At 36.1% G+C, this 16,632-nt stretch overlaps 1 protein-coding gene across 4 annotated transcripts in view; it reads left to right on the forward strand.

Moving 5' to 3' along the window:
- The window catches only part of DPYD (dihydropyrimidine dehydrogenase), a 329,698-nt gene that overhangs the window by 95,956 nt on the left and 217,110 nt on the right, over nt 1–16,632 (forward strand). For all 4 annotated transcript variants that reach the window (XR_008483657.1, XM_054285597.1, XM_054285598.1 and 1 more), the window contains exons 5-6: nt 3,705–3,866; nt 12,906–13,102. Coding sequence is in view for 3 of the 4 variants with exons in the window: in XM_054285597.1 (XP_054141572.1) it covers nt 3,705–3,866; nt 12,906–13,102 (359 nt within the window). In the remaining variant the exon portion in view is untranslated. The remainder of the gene's footprint in view (nt 1–3,704; nt 3,867–12,905; nt 13,103–16,632) is intronic.

Here is a 16,632-nt window from a genome sequence, read left to right on the forward strand (position 1 = left end):
TTCCTCTGTGACGTCTGTAAGAAACTAGACAACTGAGTCATGTTATTATTTGAACATCTACAAAAATTACTCCAAACTGTTAAGGTAGCTTTGCATTATTCTATGCACTGAAGTAACTGTCTCATTTTAATGAAGCCAGCCTCCCTTAATTATGTTCCTTTCTCATGTACAACATGTGCGTAGTTACCAGCCTCAGCCTGTCAGGTCTGCATCTCTGCATGTCTATTTTATATGCAACCTACTACACACCAGTTTTGTAAAATGAAGTGATCAATATTTTTTAAATGTGAATATTCTATGAATATTTTACTTCTAATGTCACTGATAAATACATGCTTTTAGCTTAAAAAGGATAAAGCTGCATAAGCAAAATGTTTGTGTAATTAAACATTTAAGACAATATACACATTCTATAAACTCTCATTTATTATTGTACTACCATGCTTTGTATTTTTGTAGCACAGTTTGCATAACACCACTTGGTATAACTTACTAGACTTACTGAATTTATCTGTCAGTGTTTGTCAACTATTGTAAAACATTTTTCTAATTTTTTGGTATGTTAGATTATTTCATAGTAAGGATAGGGAATGGAATAGAATAGAATAGAATGGCAAAAAGATGAAGCAACTCAGAGCACCTCAGGCACATGCAGCCTGCCCAGAGCCCAGCCTCCACACTGCACTGTGCCCTGGCAGGCAGGAGGGTTGCAGGTGGGCTTGCTCCCGAGGCACTGCACAGTTGTGGTGGCAGCACATGGCAATATCCTTTCACTGGGAGTGAGCAGGAACAGCGGCAGTGGGAACAGTGCTTACACTGAACTTCAGGAAGGTAGAAGGCGAATAAGGGAACTGTGGCTCTTCTGAGAGAATGTTGTAAGCTTACCTATGGTAAAATTAGCACAGAGTAGTTATGTTTTGGCAGACCCTGAAACCAAGTCCAGTCCAAACCTGTGCTTCCATTTCATTTCTAGAGGTGCCCATATTAGCACAGTTGGAGCACACTAGTGAAGCAGTGCAGAGGCCTTGCCCTGCTGTTCTCAAATGTGACTGTCTTTTAATTTATCATTAAAATTATTTTAGGCGCTAAGACTAGAAGATACATACTGGTTGATACAATTTATTTAAGGTCTTCATATTTAGCATGGCAATGTGTACTATGTAGTTTTTGATGTTCTTATTTGAAGAGAATGCAGTTCTTTTTTTTCAGATGCTACCACTATTAGTGCCCAGCTGCAGGAACTCATGATCATGACAGTAATATCTCAAAACTTTCCAAATCATGTCTCAATCTTCATATACGCAATCATGTTTCTCTCAAAGTAAGAGTTCAGCCGTAGCTGGCCTTACCCCTATTGAGTCTTCAGTTCCAGCTTCCTGTTTACCAAACTCTGGTATGGCATTCTGAGACAGATTTCCTTAGATATCCCCTTAACAAACTGTGATCTTGGTCCTATACCCCTACTGACCCTGGGCCTTTCTCTCTGAAGTCTGTTGTGCCCTGTCTTTCTGCAGCATAGCTGTGCTCAAAGTTTTGTTTGAGCTTTCAAAAGAAGAAACATGTGCCAGCTGTGTTGACGTTGTATTGGCTCAGTTCAAGTGTGAGAATATACTTTATATATGCAAGAAAATTAATTTAAAAAAAGGAATATTTAACAGCTTTGCTTTATAGGCGTAATAACTAGGTCTGCATATAGATTTTAATTACAAAGCTGAAAAATGTAGAAAGTCCTTAATGAAGTTGCTTAAATAGAAATGCGCTTTGTTTCCATTGAACCAGAGTTGAAGATAATAAATGTAATGATACTGGACAACATAGGAAGGAAAACTGGAAATCTAATATGTGTGAAACATAAAAGAGAACAAAAGTTCATTGAAAACCATTTTGTCTTTGAGTTAGTGAGAAAAATAACCAGCACTAATTTGTAATTATTCCTTTAGAGTAGAAGAAAGGAATGGCTAGATGTAATTGCCTGAGGAACAGGCATCTAGTGCCACTTAAGATGCTGCAGGGTAACTAGGCTGGTCTCATTGCTGCTTGGAAAGATGTGTGTGTCCTGCATTGATTTTCACCTCTGCTGTCTGCAAATTTGTGTCAGTGACATCTCCAATATAGCTGGACTTCTTTAATTTGCTGCCAAATTGAGTTTGTAGGTTTCTTCTTCTTTACAGGTTTTTAAAAGCATCCCTAATGATCTCTGATATCAAAACAGTATAATAATCTGGAAGAACAAAACTGTTTGCTAATATGTACAATTCCATTTTAACTAATACTCCTTTACATTGGAATAAATGAGAATTGGGGCTAATAAAATGTCTTACTAATCACCACAGGGGAAATGGCTGAAGGTTCTTCAGAACAGTTGTATAAAGGGGTTGCCTGTTCAGCCGGGATTAGAATTTCAATAGGGTTAATACTGTCTAGGCAGCTGGTTTGTGTTTCCAGATGAATGAGAGAGTCTGGTGCTCTGCCTTAGTAGACCACCAGCTATAAGCAAGGAGTTCAGTTATGTTTACAAATACATTTCTTCTTGGAAATTCCTGTTTGTGTCTGTACGATCTGGTTTAACTTTAGAGAATTGCATACTCAGTCTAATAATATGCCTGTAGTGAATTTAAACCTCCCAAACCAAATTCTTGTTACCCATTGTTGGTTCAATTGTCAGATCTTGACACTGTCTTTTTATTCCTAAATGGATTCTTACTCTGTGTGGCAAAGTATACAACATGATTTCATTAATGTAGATGCAGAACTGCCAGCAGTAGCTCTCTCTCTTTAAATGACACTTCAGGTCACTTCTGGAATTTTCTGATTCTTCTTCTTACAGACAATTATCTAGCTGAAATAAACACCAGAGGTTGTTTACTCATGGCGTCAGACGCTGGGAACTTTATAAAGTCCATTCCTTAGAGTTTTAGTATGGAAAGAATCCTTGCTAGTTCTCATATAGCTAGTGACTATTCCTTTTCTGAAGAAGTCCACTGAATATTGAGAATCTTTGAAGTAGTGAATTTTAGGTAACATCTTTAATTAGTTCCCTGACTTATGATTTAAGGAAACAGGAGAGTAAGTGTTTGCCCTGATCAGTATGTGTTGAGAAAAAAAAGATCAAAAAGAATTCAGTACTGCAATATCTGCAGGTGGCTACATGGAAAGTCTTCTCATCATGTGTCTGGGAAAATTGGCACTACTGGTCTGGTGTGAAGGACAGGAATATCAACAGAGATGGTGTGCACAGATGTGTAAAATAAGATTTTCATTCCTGAACTGGAAAGAACTGGTAATATAACCGGCACTTTCTGGTCATCCTGTAACAAGGGTTGCAACTCAGCTAGTGCCCAATTGACCTAGAAATGGAGAGAATATTTTCAAGTACATAATGTAGCAGTTGTAGTTTTTGAAGGTAGATTTGTTAAGCTACTGAAAATCCTACAACCACCTCAGACTGCTTTTAACCATTTTGCAAGCTAAAAAGCAAAAGTTTACCTTTGCGTAATCCACAGTTTTTGCTGACTTTCTTCTCAGTATCTTTGATGGGATTTTGCATAACATGTTAGTACATTTCAGCAATGTCAGTGTTATTTACCACATATGCTTATATATTATTTTGTTGGGGCTAATAAAATTCTCTCTTGAAGGTTTGAATTTTTGCTTCATTGGTATGTGACTCTCATTTTTCCTTCTTCCTTTCTCTTTTCCTTCAGAACTACTATGGAGCTGCCAAAATGATTCTTTCTGACAATCCACTTGGCCTGACATGCGGAATGGTGTGTCCAACATCAGATCTCTGTGTTGGTGGCTGCAATTTGTATGCCACTGAGGAAGGACCAATTAATATTGGTGGATTGCAGCAGTTTGCTACTGAGGTAGGACTTGCAAATGTCTTAAATTCTTTGTATGTACTATTGAGTATTGCCTGTGGTTACCTTTGTACCTTTGTTAATGATTTTTTTCCAGAAAAGTTGATACTAATAAAATTAAAGAGTAGAAAGGTGGAATAATTATCCTTTTTCTTACAGCACACTCAAATGCCTAGAAATGCTTTCATAATGCAGTACATTATAGGAACCTAAGCAACATTATTTGTGAACAAGATGATTCTTTAGACATACTGGTAGTTGAGACAATTTCTTTTATAATGAAAAATTTATTTCACGTGAAATTGTGGATGTTGCTCCATAGTAGATTGTAGGCTGCATAGGGGAAAAGATCAAGTGCATCTGTATCTGTAAATGCATATTAAGGAGATGTAGAACTGTTCTGGGCATAGGATAGGTTCCATAGCAGAATTAATGTGTGTTTGTGCAGGCTTTGAGACAAAGGATAAACGTCAGATGATTTTTTATTTTTAATGTATTTACTTTATTTATTTTCCAAACCTAAGTAAATACATAGTTTGAGGTTGACCAAAAATACGTGTCCATGTGTATCTATTTATATAGGTAAGATTCACAGTGTATATGTGTAAATTTACTAGTTCATAAAGGTAGCTGCATGTTTTGGCTACTGAAGAAAAGGTTGTTACTTGCTGCTTCACATTAGAAATTCTTTGCATGGGTTTTTGCTGAGCTTCTTGTGCATTGCTTGGGATTATGTAGTTTTAATGCTCCAATTTCTGTCTGAAAGATAGAGGCAACTACTTGTTCGGTAATTTCTTTTGAGGGCATGGAGAATTTTTACCTAACTCAGGGTCTCAGATGGTACCTCATCTGATCTATCTAAAGTAAAATTTTGTAAAAATGATTATTTTGGCGTCTGTGAAAGTGAGGGAGTTATGGCTATATTAAAACCAGCATATTAATGTGTTAGGATTGTACATTTCTATACAGTCGCTAACTAATGTGCGTGTCCCTGTTCTGTATCATGAGCCATTTAGCTGATCTTATTTACAAACATACAATAAAATTCCAGTCAAGTTTGCAAAGCCTGGGGAAAAACCAACTTTGTAGAACAGACCAAAATAGAAATGCAAATCAATCTGGAAGTAACAGATGATGTCTATAAGACCAGTATTTTCCTCTAGTGTCAAGCATAGACTTCACACTCTCTTCTCAATGGCTGTGGGTCATGATTGAATATTGCTACCTGCTGATGCTGTTCTCCTTTTATCTGTTTGTATCCCTCTTTTCTTCTCTCCAGGAGATTTGTAAATCTTCTGGAGTGCCTGATAAACTTTTCTGCTAGCTGTTGCTGAATCTTCTCTCCTCTCTGTCATTTAAGTAGTTATCCACTTTGTTTTTCTTGAGATTTGAACACACAAGTGTGTTCCAAGTTCTCATTTACAGGATGAGACTAGAGACACTGAACTGTGTTAGTTCTGTGTGTATGTTTTATAGTTGGGCTTTATCAGTCAAGAAACACTTTTATTAGCTTTTCTTCTAGGGGCCTTTATTCTGTATATGTAAAAAGCTAGTATTTGTTGCAAAGCAGAAGACTACTCTCCTTAACCCCCCACAAAACCAAAGACAGAAACCCAAAACCAACCGACCAAACAAAAAAGATTAAACAGTTGGCAAGTAGATCATAAATACAATAGTGAAATATTACTGTTTAGGAATGAAATTAATATCTGTTATAATTTGATTTGTGTCTTCTTTTAGCTCTTACTCTATGATTAATAGAGAGGACTGATGACTTGGTAGATAATGCTAAATATCTGCCATTTTTCTTCAGAAATGTATTATTGAAAAAACCCCAGTGGTAGCATAATGATGGATACAAAAACGGCAGAGGATTAATAGTTTTCAATGTTTCAAGTTTGTTTAAATGATGTTAGTTCCAGGAACTCTAACAGAATAAAATTGTTATATAGTTTCATATGGCAGTCCAAAAAAAGAACATTTCAAAAAATGTTATTATCTTTAGTATTTTCATAGTATCTATGTTTTTATACATTTAATATATAAAAAATGTAAAAGAAAAAAAATTGTTGTTAATAACCTTTAGGTTTACTGCTGTTTAACACAGAATTTGTATGTATTGTAGCACTCTTAATTAGTAATAATAGGCAGTCACTTTTGCAATTAGTACTTTTTAACTTTTGAGTTAAATTTTGCTGTGAAAGTAGATATAGTTGAAAAAATATAATGGTATGAGTGCTTCCAAGTAAAAATCATTATAAAAATATAGATTATAATATTGAAGAAAATTGTAAGGTGCTAGTGTTCATAGAAGAATTGGCCCAGATAGTGTGGTCACAGCTCTACCTGTACAAGTAACTTAGCAAATTGTGTTATTTAGGCATGCAACATGTGTTAGTCTTAATGAGAGCTGCATGGTGATTCTCATGCATGGTGTAATATTTGTCCCACAGGGGCTTATTTACTGAAAACTCCATTGTGCATGAAGCCAGTTTTAGGCTTTTTTTCCCTCAGAATTAGTCTGAGGATCATACACTTGATGCATTATGAGAGTGAGCAATATTAAAAGGGCACAACTGCTAGCTGAGATAATAGATAAAATTGCAGTAAAGCAGGAATGTGTATTTAAAATGGAAAATATATCGGTATGATGTGTGCCCATTTGTGCTTCTGAACAATGACTGATCATCTGTTCATACTGCAGATAAAGCTCCCTAATTGTAAAATATTTGTCTCGCATACGGTAGAACAGTAAAAAAAAATGGCACCTTATGCTGCCTGCATTTCCCTTCTGCCCTTTCGTAGTTTTGTAACTATGTTTGGCTCATTCTCAAAGTGAATTGTAATCCAGCCTGAGAAAATGTGGATTTTGACAATTAAATGTTTAAGTGGAAAAAGGGAAATGTTCGTTTGTATTTGTGATGTAGGATGTGTGTACTGGGATGCAGTTACCATGGTAACTGTTGCATCCAGAGACTAACATGGAGTAAATCTCACTATTATAAATGACGAGTGTCAAGCTCAGGTTACACCTGCTACTTGCACAGGTCAAAATTATATTAATGCTTTTATCTGTCTCCTTTGCCCAAGTACTCCAGAATCAGGCAGCATCCATTTTTTGAACACAAGTTCAGTGAAAATATACTGAGATTGCAGTGACAATACATATAAGCATGAGGTATATGGCTGTCAGTCCCAAAATGAAGTAAAATCACTGGTTGCTCAAGTACAAGTTTGCAAGCTTGTAGTGAGAAAAAGCGAGGTCTATTACCTTATCTGCTGTCGTATTAGTAAGAAACCCTCAAATTATTATGGTTTTGGATAGACTTTATTGAATTTAAAGGTTCTTTTCTGTTTCTGTTTAATCATTCTGAATGGTGCAGCACAAGCTAAATAGAAAATGTAATATTTTCATCTCTGCATGCTAGATGTAAACACTAGATCATTTAGTACTGTGGCTCTTGTGCCAGTTGCAGTTTGGGTGATTTGTTCCTCTTTGCAGATACAGTCTGACTACTGCTGCAGCAGAAAGAAATTGGAAAAGGAAATTTGATACGTGTTTTTCTGAAAAGGAGGGATTGTATGAGCTGGCCTGCTGCTCACCTAGGGACAGCTCAGCAGAGTACCTGTGCTGGAAGGAGTGTTCTGGTGAGGGACCTGAGTGCCTTCCCTCACCCCACCACAGTCAAGGAAGAAATGTCTTACCTGAGGGATTGCCCTGGTGTGGCACACTGTGCCCTTGGGCTTGGGTTCCTCTTTGAGTTGCCAGTTGACAGCTCTGATCAGTCTGTAGTGCAGCTGTGAGGAGAAGGTGGCTCTCATGGGGCTGCCACCCCTGCAGTAGGATGGCCTTGAGATGCCAGGCTGGGCATCATCGCCGGTATGGATACATGAGCTGCATCTGCAAGAGAGGGTTGTTCTGGGGAGCTAAGACAGAAGGACAAATATTTGTCCTTTATTTTTCAGCTTTAATTTTAATACATCTTTAAGTAATTATATCTTTTAAGTCATGTTAAAATCCATGATAATAATAAATAAAATTTCAGGCTTGTCTGGAGGGAGTGGTGTAGCTTTCTACAAGAGGTCAGGGGATGAGTCTGAGGACTTCTGATTTCTCTGGCCAATGCTGAAAGATTTCCTGATATTTTGGCAAGTTATATATATAGACTTCCCTACAGCTTGTTTTACAGATGTTAAGCATTTTTTTGGTTTTTAATGCATTTGCATGAATGTTGCTAAGTCCATTTAGTGGTGGGATTCATGAAATGTTGAGATTTGGACTCTGCAATGTCCTAGATCCATGGGGTATCTTAGGACTAGAATATTGGAGGTTTTAAAAGTCTTTAATAAGATGTTTTGGGGCCTAGTTTTGTAAGCACTCACCTATTTCCATAAAATTTTGAAATATTGCCATTTTAGCTCTTAAATTGTGGAAGGAAGATCACGAGCTTTTCATAACTAGCATGTGTCTGTGGAAAAAACTCTTCATGTAGCATCCTGTGCTATCCACTGTAATTAAATGGAATTAATTGGGTGATCATGTAATTTGACAGCTTCAAGAATGTTACTGTGCATACAATTTGCTTTATTTTGCATTAAAATATGTGCAGAATATTATTTTCTTCTTTAAATATTCCACTGCCTCATATTAATGTAAACCAGCCTACAGATAAATATCCATGGAAACAAGTGGGAAAGTGTGAAACTAGTAAAACCAGTTCCTAAATGTTCCTGATTTCATTGCCTGTATTCTACTGTCTGTGCACTAGTAAAATGTGGTAACAGCAATTCAGTGTATACTGATACATTTCACTCTAAAATTAATCCCAGCTAGATTCTAATGTCTGTATCAGTAACTGGTATCTCACTGCCTTAATGAAGGATGTTTAACTGTAAACCTTACTGATAAACTTCTTTCTAGAGCCTTTTAAGCATGGAACCAAGCATTATATGTGAAGAATATAAAGAATTTAGTTATCAAGTCAAAACTCGTATTTCTAAAAGGTTAAATTGTCCTTCTGTATGTCCTTCTCTGTATATCTTGGATATACAAAGTATGTTTTGATAGTCTCATTTTGTAGGATTAGACAAAACTATTTCACATTTTAACACTGAGATTGATCTTTCAATCTATTTACTGTTTTGTTATACATTGTCATAGACTAAAAATAATTTTAAGCAATCACGGAATAGAAGAATGGATTGTGTTGGAAGGGAGCTTAAATATTGTCTAGTTCCAACTCCCCTGCCTTGGGCAAGGACACCTTCCACTAGACCAGTTGATCAAAGACCCCTCCAACCTGGCCTTGAACACTGCCAAGGATCATGGAATCATTAGGTTGAAAGAGATCTCAGAGATCATCAAGTCCAACCTTTGACCAAACAACACCTTGTCAATTAAACTGTACCTCTAAGTGCCACATTGATTGAAATTAGGTATTTTATGTACTTTAAATTGTATGGAATTTGAGGTAAAAATTCTGAATATCAGTTCTAGCCTGTTTTAATGGTTCAAAATGTTTTGGACTCATTTAAGTCATGCTTATTTTGCCTTAAAATTATTTTCATCTGGTTAGCAAAATGCATTTCTCTGAGTCACCTGCTTCTCTTTGCCGAATGTCACATCTTTTCATCAAAACATTCTAATACAAGAGTGGTGCAGTGAAGAAAAGAACCAGGATTTTATTACATGAGGCTAACAATAAACTTTTCCCTATCTGCATTCTCAAAAGCTGCTAAAATGATTTGGCTAAGACTTTCCAGGAAATTTAAACTGGCATCAGTTTCTCAACAATTGAAACCACTGTAGTTGGCTCAAGTGGGGCATGTTGTGGAACCTGAGTATAAATTCATGTTGTGAATTCTTTTTATATATTTTGGAATTTTTCTCTTTGTTGAATATTTTGGAACATGACCCTTTTGCAGTGAAAGGATGTTTTATTTACAATAGGGAACACAACAAACTGTTGGATTTCATACTGTAGAGTACCATGCTGTAGAGAGCATTGAGCAAGTGCACTCACACCTTTACACAGTGAAGTGATGCAAATAGGACAACTATAATATGTTACAAATGTGTGATTCAAGAGAGCATTTTTTCAGATGTTGGAACTTGGCTGAATAGATTGCCTGGTTTGGTTTGGTCAAATTGGAACTCACTTGTGGACTAAGTCTCCATGTTTTATAAACTGGGATATCCTCTTGGAGGATTCTAATGGACATGAGGCATAGGAAGTGGACAGATTCAATGTGGATTTAATTTGAATAGGCCCTAGATAGTGAAGTAATGATAATTGTGTCATATTTGATAAAAAGTTAAGGAATAAATGCCTAATGTTATTAATGTCTTTTATTAGTCTGTGTATGAGAGCGCCAGAAGGAAAGGCAGACATGAGGATTATGACTGAGGCTTTTCACTGAGAGACTCTGCTTCAAAATTCATCATTTGGTCTCATTTTCCTGAATGGTTCTTGGTTAAAAAGCCCTGCAAAACAAAGGAAAAACTCCATCCAAACACCAAGCAAGAAAGAAATCATGTTTTTGAAGGAAAAGTGGAGAGAAGGGTAATAGTATTAAATTTTGCCTGCGTCCTGAACATAGTCTGAAGAGATTAGAAGCAGAAAGGACAGTTGAATGTAATGTGCCACTGAACACTTGCTTGCCAGTTGCTCATCTATGGCCACCAAAGGATTTATACAGAGGAATTCAGTGATATTTAATTAAGTGACTTGCAGTATAGGGAAACTTCACCATGAGGTGAGTAAAAATCCTTTGAAATGCATTAAAGCAGTTTGCTATTTTCACACAGTTACCCTGCCAGCCTTAATATGCAAAACTGCCACTGAATTCCAGATGGCAAGATACTGCCACACAAGCTGGCTGAGCTGCATAAAGACAGTTTTACCCTGTTTGCAAATAGGCAGAATTAAAGTTGACCATTCAGCCTGAACTCTGAGGATTTTCTGCATGAGTGCTTGGTTTCTGAAGCTTAACACTGCACCACAGTAGTGTGGAACTTCAGTGTAACATTTATTAAATAGGTATGACTATTCAATAATAGATATAAAAATAGTTATGTTAACAATAAAGTAAATTTAGTAGTAAATTTGTTAAGCATATGCATATTCAGTGTGTTCAGTATGCACATTAAATATGCAAGTTATATAATTTTTGTTACAGAATAGCCTTTTTAAACAACTATATGAGACTAATGAAAATTTGCTATAATTCAAGCAATTTCTTATGAATATAACAAAGCAGACATTTTAGAAATATCATTGCATTTGGGTTATCATAATCTAGTTTCACAGTACAATATGAGCTTTTCAGCCTGTGAAATCCATTAATAACCACATTAAACTTTCCCATATTGTATGAATTGTCAGGTTTAAATGATTCTTTCTTTAAAACAATTATCTGTCTCTTGCTTCATGCAGTTTGTTAAACCGCTGTGTCAATTTACAAAGACTGGGGGAGTTTGACACAGAAATTTTAGAGAGGGAAGGAACTAATCATTGGTTTACCTAGCATGAGTGCTCAAGTGCATATGAAGAAAATGAACATTGATTCAAAATATAAATGAAAAATTCTAATCATGAGTGGAATTACCAAAGTTTAACTTGAAAACCCTTTGCTTCTTGAGTTCTAAGGAAAGTAAAATCTGTTGGTAAACTTCTAAATAGTTTAAATATGCTATTTATTAAGATGAATGTTCAGTGTATGTATTTCAGAGAACTAGCTAGTACTTAGGGAGCACAGCTCTGCATTGAAATAGGTGGGGAGCGGTGTGGTTTCCTGGTAATTTTTGAGATTCCACATTGACAGTATTTGTGATATGACTGAGAGTCCCCATTCAGTGCGTTCTTGAATTATTTTTTCTGCTACAAATATGTTCTGCTTGGGTTAAAGATATTTCCCCCTAATGCCTAAAGTAAAAAGATGTACCTGTGCTCTTCCATGCTTCTGGTGTTTAGTGGCCTCTAAGGCTGTATGTCTGTTCTTTTTCCTTTTGTATGTCATACAAGACAGAGACTCAATTCCTTTCTCTACAATTTCTCTAAGTGCAGAGGAGACTGAAATCTTGCTTGGGCAATACAGAATATTTCTGCCTTCACCTCTTACCTGTATATCTGAGTAGAAATGTATATCTGTATAGAAATGATTTAATGCAAATCTGAAAAATTGTGTGACATTACAATCAGGTTAGCAGCCCATTGCATTGGGTTCTAGAGAAGTACACAACAGTGGGCAGAGATTGTTCCTAAGTATTTCTAATTGTCAGGAGAGATTGGAGCAGATCATCACCATTATGCAGGTGAATGAGTAATTGGGGCATAGGGAGAACTGTCTAACTTTCAGATGTGTCTGCAGTTTTTGGAAACCCAATCAAAAAGTGGACAACAAATTAAGTAAGTAAGAAATGGAAATCAAGTCCTATAACAATTATCTAAGAGGAGGCATCTAAAGCATAGGGTTAACAATGAAAATATAGCGCTGAAGACTAGGTGTAGTTCCTAAAAAACATTTCAAACCCACCTAAAGTTTGTCACCTACCGCCTCTAAAATTCAAGCTATAAGTGATTTTTCCAGGATCATGCAGGATCATCTTGTCTCTTGAAGAAGCAAAGCCTCTTTACTGGCACTATAATCCTTTGCGTTACATGCAGAGATATTTTTCTACTAGTAAGAATAATTTGTTTGCAGGGAAATTTTTTGGCATTGCAGAGATTCTCTACCATCTGGCTGACTTTGCATTCCTATTCTGTCACTGGTAGTCTGGATCTGTCTTCTCTGTAAAATTTACAGTAGTGAAAAACCTGACTTCAGAGCTTTTCAAAACAAAAAGACCCATAGAAGGACCAAACCCTGCTAATACAACATCCCTCACAAATGCACAGATCATGTCATTTGGAAACCTCTATAATGTTGTGAGTTTGCTATAATAGATCAGCTATGTGACAGCACTAGCAGAAGCTTCCATCATGTCAGTCATAATAAAATTTAAAGAGGGAATGTGTTTAACCTGTTGATTATGTTGCTTTTCAGGTTTTCAAAGCCATGAATATTCCTCAGATCAGAAACCCTTCCTTACCTCCTCTAGAAGATATGCCTGAAGCATATCAGGTGAAGATAGCTCTTATTGGTGCAGGACCTGCAAGTTTAAGTTGTGCTTCCTTTTTGGCTCGACTGGGCTATTCAAACATCACCATATTTGAAAAGCAGGAGTACCTTGGGGGCTTAAGGTAATAAAACAATGATAACAAAGCACTGTTTGCAATTATTGTAGAAAGCATAGCAAAAACTGTTGTACATACATAGTTTATGTATGATCACTTGATTTTTAGCATAGGAAGAGAACAGAAGATTTCACATCTGTACAAGTCACCTTTTATTTAAATTATTGATCGTTCATGTTAAAAGAAGTACAGTTGCAGGCAAGCTTTAACTGAAAATCTAGTGGCTATCTCCTATATTTTCTTCATACGACCTAAATTCTAGGGTGTAATTGTTATGATCATGCTAACATATTAGAAAATCACGTCAGAAGCCATTTTCCCTTATCCTTAAGGCAAGATTAAGTTCCTGTAGCCCTAGTGAAACAATGTTTAAAATGCTTTAGGTAGTAATTTCATGGAGAGTTTTTGTTTTAGCATGCTTTCCTGGGCTACCTTGTGTAAATAAAGGTGACAGTGGCAATCAGCCATCAGTGGATCTGCTTTAGCAGACCATACCACATGGGTGAAATAAACCCCCTGCAATTCAACCTTCAAAAAGTTCAAATACATTTGCAGTTTTGCTCTGTGGTAAACCCTTGGCTAGTATTTCCATGTTGTCAGTCCTCCACACTAGAAAATTAATTTTTGCCAGTGCAGTAATGGCTGTGATCAAATCTAGTAGGTTTGTTGGAATCCCTGTGTATGAGATAATTCCGACACTGACTAGTGGATACCAAGCCATTCAAAATCAAAATTAAATTCCACAATGTAAAGTGTGCATTAGTACAAAATGCATCCACACAATGTGTTTAAAAAATAAAAAATATAATGAAACAGAGAGAGAAAGAAGGGTGATGCTCTTACATTTCTTAATGCAGCATCACTGAGATCAATAGAGTTGACACGGTTAATGACATTGATCCATAATGTCATAATGTCAAATACTTATTCAGTGCTCTGCAAGAAAGAGAATCAGTTCTGGAGAAGTTGAACTGATTACTTGCGTTTTTCCCAGTGAGGTTCAGAATTATTTTACCTAATTACCAAAGTGTTAATCTATAGGCATTTAACTGTGAAGCTGTTTCACTTGAACTAGTTACCATAGAGGACTGTAAATTTAGTATGTGAAATACCTATTTACCTGCTCAGTAGCACATGTTATCATAAACACAAGATTAAAATCAGTTTTGTTGCTGTAAAGTAGTCAGAATTAGTAAGAGGTTTTTGACAAAAAGGCTCTTTTTGGTGACAGATTGGACTCAGGCTGGACTTGACAATACAATGCAGGACTTCCTGCAGCTGCTTCATTGCTGTAGGACAATGCTAGTTGCTTAGTATGTGCTTGTGTATTTGAGGCAGTGTGGTCTTAAGTTCTTTGTGGTTTAACTTGAATTTAAAATAATGTTTTGTGTGTTGTTTCTCCTAATGCAAAAAGCCTTACACAGAGTTTTGCCTGTTCTTTTAGTATCCTTAATGGTTGAGGAGTGTATTTTTAAATACATTTCTTTTTTTTGAGTTTAAACACGTATTAATCAAGGTCAAATTTAACTTCCGTTCACTGTAGAAATGCTCATGTGTGGTTTAAGGGCATCAATTCCTTTTGTCCTTACTTTAATCTTGAAACAGAAGGGGAGCTGGCCTGTGGCAGCAGTCATCCATTATTGCATTTCTAGGTCTTTGCATCACATCTTTTAACAAGTTTAAGTTATTGATGCGTGTGTTTTCAAGGATTCATAAACTATTGCAAATTGCTTAGAAGACCAAATCAATTTGTATTTGGAATCAGCTGTTTATAATGGCAGTGTTTTTGCTTTCTTAAAGTTTTTTCCAATTGTTTTTAATTAGGATGTTTCTTGCATCATAGCTAATTTTCATAATATTGTGACACTAGAAAGGTGTCTAGTGATTGCAATTCCTGTGGTAGGATATTTAAATATAACAAAAATCTGTGCTTCTCTGAACGTGTCTGGATTTTCATATTTATGGGCAGGTTTTCCTACATTTCACCAATTGTCCAAAATTTATTCTTTATAGTACAGTAGGCATGAGCACACTATGCTCTTGCTTAGAGACCATAAACAAGCTTTACTACTTTTGCTTCTGTCTGTGCCACTGCTTACAATGTACCAAAGTATTTCTCTTCCTAGGCCAAAGAGCTGTCCCTTGAGCAGCAGTAATTTGAGGTCTCTGAGAAAAACCAGGCACCTGTCCAAGCACCTCTGACTTGGGTCAAATTTGAGGTTGATGTGGATTTGTAGGACACTTTGCGTCCACTGCATCCCTCCTCAATCTCTGCCCCATTTCCTTTTCCCCTCTGTCTCTCCATTGCAGAGTCAGAGACCATCTGCTGCTGCTGAAAGAAATTGCATCAAAAATATTGATGTAGAGTTGACTTTCGTAATAGCCTATTTTCATAGTTAATGTGCATGCATGTGGGCATACCTCACAGCATAAAACTAAGTGTTTAATAAGAGCAAAAAAAAGTGTTTACAAATTCTGACCGTGATGTAACAGCCAGTGGTATTCTGGGAGCATGTTGTGGAGATATCATAGGTGACCTGGAAAATAAAACTTTCCTCTTTTTTGATTAGATTTCTTTATTGAATCTCTGTTGCAGAATCATATTGATACATTAGTTTCATCCTCAGACACCTTTATTTAGCATGACCTGTGAAAGTTGTATTGACACATTCATTATATCTGATATTTACAACACTTCTCATTGCACACTGGTCAAGAAAGGTGTAAAAAGGGTAGTATTAGAAATGAGGAAGAACACCAGTTTCTTATCAATATAATTGAAGTTGATGTAACTTAAAAGAAATAAAACTCTTCTGGCCTGATGCTGAAGATGTGTGGTCAATATAAATATGTAAAATAAGCTGCAGTGAATCTCTTGTGCCTCTGCTTTGTTATGGAGATTACAGATTCATTAATTTGAAAACAGATTAGACCGTTTGAAGCTTAGAAGTATCTGGGGAGAAGCGTTTACTTTTCTGCATATTTAGGTTTTTTATCTTCATTGAACTAAAGTATCTAAAATATAACTTCACTGTGTTTATCTGCAACATGTTTTACTGGAGATAAATATGTATAATATATATATGATATATATGATGTGTATCAGTAGATATAAACTGAGCCTCTATACTGGCACTGCAGTTTTTCCCTTCTGTGATTCTGGGAACTTGAAGATGTCATTCTTAATCTTCCCCAGGAGGAAAAAATGCCAGCTAATAAACATTAAAAAAAACAAACACGAAATCAACAGCTGATAAAGTGTTTGTCCATCCTGAAAAATAATTTAAATTTTATGAAGTAGAAATGGAGGTAGATTTTTAAATACTCTAGCTCAAAATAGCATATGTACCGCTTTTAAAAAATTGTATGGGAAATTTGATACACAAGTATTAGATAGCTTAATGAAAGATTGCTATGTCACTTTGCTTTCAGTAGCCATGAGGTCTTTTTTTAAATGGGTATCCTAAGCTTGGCGTTGTGTATTCTGGTGAACAAAAGGAATGGAGCCGAAGTCCTTTAGAATTCAAACATAACAA

Source organism: Melozone crissalis, unplaced genomic scaffold, assembly GCF_028551555.1.
Source record: "Melozone crissalis strain CALT ecotype California unplaced genomic scaffold, PUWL_Pcris_2 ptg000045l_1, whole genome shotgun sequence".
Lineage (NCBI taxonomy): Eukaryota > Metazoa > Chordata > Aves > Passeriformes > Passerellidae > Melozone > Melozone crissalis.